The sequence below is a fragment of the Staurois parvus genome, unplaced genomic scaffold, assembly GCF_062004578.1.
Source record: "Staurois parvus isolate SC_StPar_1 unplaced genomic scaffold, SC_StPar_1.0 ptg000575l, whole genome shotgun sequence".
Lineage (NCBI taxonomy): Eukaryota > Metazoa > Chordata > Amphibia > Anura > Ranidae > Staurois > Staurois parvus.
The window spans coordinates 2,306,154-2,314,168 of record NW_028318371.1 but is presented as its reverse complement, the minus strand read 5'-3'; the positions used below and the strand labels follow the sequence as shown (position 1 = coordinate 2,314,168).

The 8,015-nt window shown below is 45.4% G+C and overlaps 1 protein-coding gene across 2 annotated transcripts; it reads right to left on the bottom strand.

Annotated features, from left to right (window-relative positions):
• Window positions 1–756: 756 nt before the first annotated feature.
• LOC149450322 (E3 ubiquitin/ISG15 ligase TRIM25-like) lies at window positions 757–7,315 on the bottom strand. 2 transcript variants are annotated; one of them, XM_089691970.1, is made up of 2 exons: window positions 6,646–7,315; window positions 757–1,685 (listed from the first exon to the last, which is right to left on the bottom strand). In XM_089691970.1, the coding sequence occupies exons 1-2, from the start codon at window positions 7,313–7,315 to the stop codon at window positions 757–759; spliced, it is 1,599 nt and encodes a 532-aa protein (XP_089548096.1). The 2 variants fall into 2 exon arrangements, with proteins under 2 accessions (XP_089548096.1, XP_089548097.1); XM_089691971.1 differs by having other exon boundaries at window positions 6,655–7,315.
• Between the last annotated feature and the right edge of the window lie 700 nt (window positions 7,316–8,015).

The window sequence follows — 8,015 nt, the reverse complement described above, 5'->3', positions numbered from 1 at the left end:
GACACCAATGATAGGTCCATTGCACTAGCGGTGAGAAGGAGTAATATGAGCAGCGGCGGACTGACCATTTGGAAACTCGGATACTGCCCGAGGGCCTGCGGTCAGTAGAGGGCCCCATGAGATTCCCCTGGTACCTTTTTCCTATGAAAAAAGCCTATGCTTTTTTGAGTTTGGGCAAGGACACAGGGGCCCCATGATTCCCTATTGCCCGGGGGCCCCATGAGTTTTCAGTCCGCCCCTGCATGTAAGATTTCTGAGCAGTGCGGTCCGGTTCAGGTGCCGATTACAGGCTACTGACTTCTATGGGAACCATTTCTAAACCGCTCATGTGTGAACGGGATAAAATCCTGACCTGAACCTTTCCTGAACCTGATGTAAACCTGATCTGAACCGCTGAACAACTACTGTGCCAATTAGCTTTGAATCCTGAGCTTCAATCCGCACCGCACATGTGTGAATCAGCTCTTTATTGGATCACATCAGGCAGACCCGTATACTACACAGCTGATGGGAGATCTAAAGGTTATTGTACAATCAGATTGTATAGTGTGTGGTCAGCCTAATGCTAAATAACCCCCCCCCCAAATCTTGCCTTGTTGGGTGTGGAAGTGATGGAGGACACTCTCCTCGGCTGAGATCTACCAGATCTACTGATTGAAGAAATATATTATCTCTACAAACGGTGTCATCCTATGAACCAGATTCACATTTCTCAGCAGATTTCACCAGATTCAGGTCAGATTTCCTGTCATATGATCATTTTACACGTCTCCTGACCCCCCCAGAGATCTTTATACGACCTTTTATTACCCATAACCCGGCATGGAGGGGCTCAGTGAAGGTGGTGGTGAAGGTGTGGAGGTGTCTGATGGGGTCACACAGATCATAAAAGGACAGCTGCCCGGCCTCATAATCCACATAGATCCTGACTCTATCAGGGGGGGTATCGGGAGATATGAGGATTGTTTTATCATCATGTGATAGATAACACTCACTGTTATACTTCCACAAACTCCAGGACTTGTTATTATATCCAATCCCTGACTGCCCTCCTCCCCTCTCTATACTGGGATAACACATCCCGACTGCGCAATGTTCTCCCTCACTGACATCCACTTCCCAGTAATGTCGCCCCGAGGAAAAACTCCGACTGCTTAATACCTGGTACAAGTACTGAAATCTCTCTGGTGTTTCTGGACGATTCTGCTCTATATCTGACCTGGATGCAGTTTTCATGTCATCTGATATCTGTAGATTATTATGAGCTGTGTTCACATCCAGTAATAAGTCTGAAGCTTCCTGTATATTGAAGCATACATTTCCCCCTTTTATCATATCAGATATCCCTGTGTGTAATGTGTGTGAGATTCCAGCCCCATCCAGATCCCCTCCATCATGGAGGAGTCTATCATGTCTCTCTCTGTCCTCATCATCTCCCTCCTCAGTATCACACAAGTCCCCTGTGTCTGATTCCTGGAGGACAGTCAGGGGGTCGGTCATGTTACACAGCTCCTCAATGTCCCCCATCTTCCTGGACAGATCCTTCTTCTTTATCTCCAGTTGATGGATCATCTCAGACAATGGACATGAAAGCCGCTCTTCCTGGCTGGCGATCTCCCTCAGGACTCTCTTCTCCAGGTCCTCCAGTTGTCTCCTGAGCTCTATGAACAGGGCAGTGACTCTCTCTGTTAGGATGAGAGAAGGAGAAGAAGCGCCTCTAAGTGCAGCATAACACTTTAATGAAGATGAGAAGTAGGAACCCTCCCATGTATGAGGTACAAGTAATGCATGAAATAAAGTGGTGTGGTGTAACATGGGACAGGAGGGGGTTGTCATCGGTGTCACTGAGCTGTCATCAGTAACAATGTGTCAGCATTCCGCTGGAGCAGCGTGGTGGCTGGAGGGGGACAGCTGTGGAGCCGGCCAGCGTGCACATCCTCCTCAAAGCCGGGGGGAACGCACGCTGGAACGCAGCGATGACGTGGGCGTGATGACGTCAGTTACCCAAGGTGCACTGCGACGTGTTTCTGAGCATGCGCTGGCATGGAGAGGCGGAAGTGCTCTCCTTTATCAAGCCGGGGGAAGTGGGAGTCCGATAGTTGTATATATACGGAGTTAATCCTCAGAGGGGCTGATTGGCAATTAATTAACCAATTGTTTCAGCAATAATGTGATTATACCATTGTTGTAAGGTGACACTGTGTGGTTAAAGAGTACGGGAAGAGAATTAAAATTGTAAATGGATGAAAAAATAAGAAGTTATTAATATTAAAAATAAAATGGTATGGGAAAAAATGAAACGGGAAAATGGAGGATATGAAAAGAAAAGAAAAAGGAAAAAAAATTTGGTTATCAATATTTATAAAATGTGAATAAAAATGGAAATAGAAATGGTCAAAATGAAAAATAATAATGTAAAATCAAATAAATAATAAAAATGTAAAAATAAATGATATAAAATGTATATATATATTACAAAATATATATATATATACACAAAATTATAAAAAATTATAAAATAAATAAAAATAAAAAATAAAATAAAAATGCATGAAAAAAAAAATATATACATTGGAAAATTAAAAAATAATAAACTGAAATTGCAAAATTACAAAATTTTAAAAATAATCAATAAAATATAAAAATGAAAAATAAAAAAAAGGAAATAAATTCAAATAAAATAAATAAAAAATGAAAAATAAAAATTAAAAATGTAAAAATAAAAATTAATTGAAAATTAGAAAATAAGAATTAAAATAAAAAATATATATAAAATTAGATATGTTGCACACAATGGTGTATACTTGGTGAGATGGCTCATAAATTTAGCTAGTGGCATAGGATGTGAAGATCACCTTGCAACAGTGGTATATAAAATAATTAAGTGAGTAAAAATGCAGTATAACCATGGTAACGGTAATGATGATAATCAAATAGAATAATGACAATATTACAAATATAAAAATAAAAATAAAAGTAGTAATAATATTAATGGTGATAATGGTCTATGCATAATCCGCCCTTAGGTGATAATATAATGAAAGTAAGTTGATACGTCTAGTATGGCCAGATACTAAATTATATAATGTTTTATAATATATATCTGAGGTTGCAAGATGGCGACCGGAGCAGTCTCCTAAGCAAGGAGCTCCATCGCCGCAGTGCCCATCCGCTGCTATCCGGGACTTCACAGGGGTCCTGGAGACCCTACGGCCTCTGATGAGCACCCAAGGAGGGGTGCTGTGCCAATTTTGGGCCAATTCCGGAGCTCCGGAAATTGCGGCCTATGAAGCCACAGCCTCGCGTAAAATCGCGGCTGGTTTGGGACGCTGCTGGCGGATCGGGATCGGGTTCCACCCCCCGACCCCTGCTGACTAACCCGCTCCTAGGGTGGGATGTATGTGGCCCCCTCTCCATCGGTCCCAGGGGCCACTTCAGGCAGCCCAGCATTGGAGGCAGGCTCAGCAGCAGGCTGTATTGGACACATGCCCAGCAGGAAGACAGCAAGCAGATACCTCAGCAGGCTCCCTGGCCCTCTCCATCAGCTTTAAGGGCCACTTCTGGCAGCTCAGAAGGATCAGGCAGCTGTGGCCCCCGACAGGGCCCCGCACGGTATCACCATCACTTGATCGACCTCCCCGGCCTGGTACGGTCGCATCACCCGTGGACACCACTTCGCAGCCTGGCGTGGCTGCATAGCCCGAGGCTCAGGCACCCCAGGTCTTTACAGCGTCCCCTGCATCCGGGTAAGCCATCTCCATCCACCTCCATCCCCACCCCTGCATCCGGGCAAGCCATCTCCATTTCCATCCCCATCTCCACCCCGGAGGTCTTCCCTGCAGATACCCACGGCCGTGTCACCGGGGTTACCCGTTGCCTTGTGCGGACGTGTAACCCGAGGCTCAGGCACCCCGGCTCTAAACCCCCACTGACCTGAGCAGCGGCGTGCCACTGACATGCATCAAAGTTCTCCCCGAACCCCACTGTCCAGTCCATACCAGGAGGAGGGGATTGGAGTGGTTCTGTCCCTCCTCAACCCACGGCTGACAAACCTGACCTATTGAGGCCTACTACGGCCTACAGTGACACAGCCTGGACCTCAGTGACGCAGCCTGGAATTCTACCAACAAGGCCTCATCTGAGTCAACTCACCTAACCCCATACCAGAGGCCAGGCCGGCATATGGTTCCCCTGCTCCCCTCACATCAGCTTCTTTCCATTGGCTTCAAAGGACATAAATTCATAACCTGGAACTTCCACCTAGATCTTGAACCCTAGTAACTCTTACACCAAGCTAGCCACTAAACTCCAAGCAAATCTTCACAAAAGCACGAATGTCCTCCCTCAAGAACTAGCCACGCAGCGCTGCAGAACTGACCACTCAGATTCCACTCACGCTGAACCCAGCCCAGATTGCCCAAAAGAGAAGAACTCTAGCTGCAGGAAGATACTACAACAAGAAACTCTACTGCATGCTAGACAATCTCCAATCAAACTCCCCCGGAAATCATCTCTCCATATCTGATCCCCACTCCCCGCACCTTTAAATGCCTCCTCTACTCCTCCTTTTCATATTCCTTTCTAAACACTTTCCTCCTTTGACCTCGCTACCACCGAAGAGGTCCTTAAGGTCTTCTCAAAAGCCCGCCTCACCACCTGCCCCCTGGACCCTGTCCCCTCACAACTCATTCGGTCACCCTCCTCTTCCATCCTATCCTCCCTCACTCACATCTTCAATCTCTCCCTCTCTACAGGTGCCTTCCCCTCCCCTCTAAAGCATGCACACATCACTCCCATACTTAAAAAGCCCTCCCTGGACCCCACCAACCTGAACAACTTAAGACCCATCTCCCTGTTGCCATTTACCTCTAAACTCCTAGAACACTTAGTCTACAATCATCTGAGCTCCCATCTCACTGACAACAACCTTCTCGACCCTTTACAGTCTGGCTTTCGACCTCTACACTCCACTGAAACTGCCCTACTAAAGCTGTCTAATGACCTACTAACTGCTAAAACCAACGTCCACTATTCAATACTCCTACTACTCGACCTCTCCGCGGCTTTTGACACGGTTGACCATCCCCTCCTCCTCAAAAAACTAAACTCTCTTGGCCTCAGAGACTCTGCTCTCTCCTGGTTCTCCTCCTATCTATCGCAGCGCTCCTTCAGTGTTACCTATAACGCTGCCTCCTCCTCTTCACTCCGTCTCTCTGTAAGGGTCCCTCAAGGTTCTGTCCTTGGACCCCTTCTCTTCTCCATCTACACTTCCTCCCTTGGTCACTTAATAAACTCCCACGGCTTCAATTACTATCTCTATGCTGATGACACACAAATGTATCTTTCTACCCCTCACCTCACCCTTTCAGTCTCCACCCGCATCGCTAGCCTACTAAGTGACATATCGGCTAGGATGTCACTTCACTTCCTCAAACTCAACCTTTTCAAAACTGAGCTCCTAGTATTCCCCCAGCCCCCGCCACCCCCACTGACGTCACCATAAATATCGATAACACCATCCTCAGTCCATCCCCTCATGTCAGGGTACTAGGTGTAATCCTAGACTCCCATCTGTCCTTTCAGCCCCAGATCCAATCGCTGACAAAATCATGTAGACTTCACCTCTGCAACATCTCCAAGATACGACCGTTCTTAACCTCGGAAACCACTAAGCAACTTATTCACTCCCTTGTTATATCACGCCTCGACTATTGTAACTCCCTCCTCATTGGCCGACCTCATCGCAGGCTATCCCCTCTTCAGTCTATCATGAATGCTGCTGCCAGACTCATCCACCTCACTAATCGTTCTGTATCTGCCACCCCTCTCTGCCAATCCCTCCACTGGTCTCCACTCAGTGTCCTCCACCCCTCTCTGCCAATCCCTCCACTGGCTCCCAGTTGCCCAACAGTTAAAATTCAAAACACTAACAATGACATATATAGCCATCCACAACACTGCCGCAATTTACATATCCAATCTTATCTCTAAATATCACCCAAACCGTACACTCCGTTCTTCGCAAGACCTCCTACTCTATAGCTCCCTTATCTCCTCCTCTCATACTCGTCTCCAAGACTTCTCCAGGGTGTCAGCCATCCTCCGGAACTCCCTACCCCAATCTATCAGACTATCACCTACTCTACTTACCTTTAGGCGATCACTGAAAACCCATCTCTTCAGGGAAGCCTATCCCGCCCTCTGCTAACACTGGAATCCTCCACTCTTCCAACCACTCCATCCCCCACAGTGACTACCTACTGTACCATTCACCCCTCCCTCCTAGATTGTAAGCTCCAAGGAGCAGGGCCCTCAATTCCCTCTTGTATTGAACTGTATTGTTACTGTACTGTCTCCCACTATAATGTAAAGCGCTGAGCAAACCGTTGGCACTATATAAATCCTGTATAATAATAATAAAAAAATAATTATATATATATATATAGATAGGTACGGGGAATGGAATTATTAATTATTTATGAAGCAACGGGGGGATGATGCATAGATATGATCACAATGTTGTGGTAGAGGGACCATATAATCTGGGACGGAGTTGGGAAAATTCAAAAATCGAAAAAAAATTATTTAAAAAAAATAGAAAAATTAGAATATAAATAAAAAATTATAAATAAAAAATTGTTAGACCTGTTAGACCAGCTGATTTTTCTTGTACTTTTCCCTTATGTTCCTGCAGACTCTGGACTCTTTTCTCCGTCTTCTCTGTCTCTGTCATCAGTTTCTGCAGAACGTTTCTCAGTTTCTGTTTCTTCTTCTCAGAAGCCTCATCCAGAGTCTCCACCTTGTGTCCCTGGTGTTCTCCATCCAGCCTGCAGGACACACAGATACAGGCGGCATCTGCATCACAGTAATATTCAAGAAGTTTCCTATGGATGGCACATTTTCTGTTCTCCATGGAAGTGGTGGGATCAGTTAGGACATGTTCTGGTGACTTGCTGTGGATTCTCAGGTGATTATCACACAGAGAAGCTTCACAATGCAGACAGGATCTAACAGCGGGTACAGGAGAGTGAATGCAGTAAGTACAGAAGATTCCAGTCTTCTTCTCATCTGGCTGAGTAGACCGGAAGGTCTCCACTATGTTACGTAGTGTGATGTTCCTGTGCAATGCAGGCCGATCCTGGAACTCTTCTCTGCACTGAGGACAGGAATAACCTCCAGACCCCTCCTGTGTATCCAACGATCGATCAATACAGACCCGGCAGAAGTTGTGTCCACATCTGCGGTTTACAGCATCGGTATAAATGTTCAGACAGATGGAACAGTCCAGCTCCTCTCTCAGATCAGCAGACGCCATCGCTGACAGCAGAAGAGAGAAATGAAATGAAAGTCTCCGACACGGAAAATCTAAAGGTCGTCTCACATTTCTCAGCACAGGGCGGGGCTGAGCTGGTGTTGTAGTTTTATCTTCAGGAAGTTTGTGGATAAAGCAAATGTTTATAAATTAAAGGGATATATTCCGACATTTGTGAACTGATCTGTCTTTTTCCCTTCCTTTCTCTTTCCTTCCTTCCTTTCTCCCCTTCCTTTCTTTTCTTTCTCCCCTTTCTTTCTCTCTTTCCCTCCTTCCTTCCTTCTCTCCTACAAAAAAATGTAAAACAAATATAAAATTGTAAAAAAATTAAATATAAAACTACTGACACTACCAGGGTTGCAGAAGGTCACTCTTGCATTCTGCCACTGGGCTCCGAGGAAAGGGTCCCCGGTCTTTGGGCTGCTCAGTCCAAAATGCCTATTTTTTTCCCCAGTCCAGGCCTGGTTCGAAATATTGCAAACATGTAATGAAAACATTATTAGTGCCGCGTGCACAATGAGTGCAGTGTACAATACACAGGAACATCATACAAAATAGAATACAATTTTATAGAGAATTTACACTTTTTTTTGACAATTTTTCCTCTTTTGATGAATATTTTACATCTTGATCACACCTACTATCACCTTTATCCTGGGTTCACACTGATGTGGTGCGGCATCGGTTTCTGTGAGAATTCATG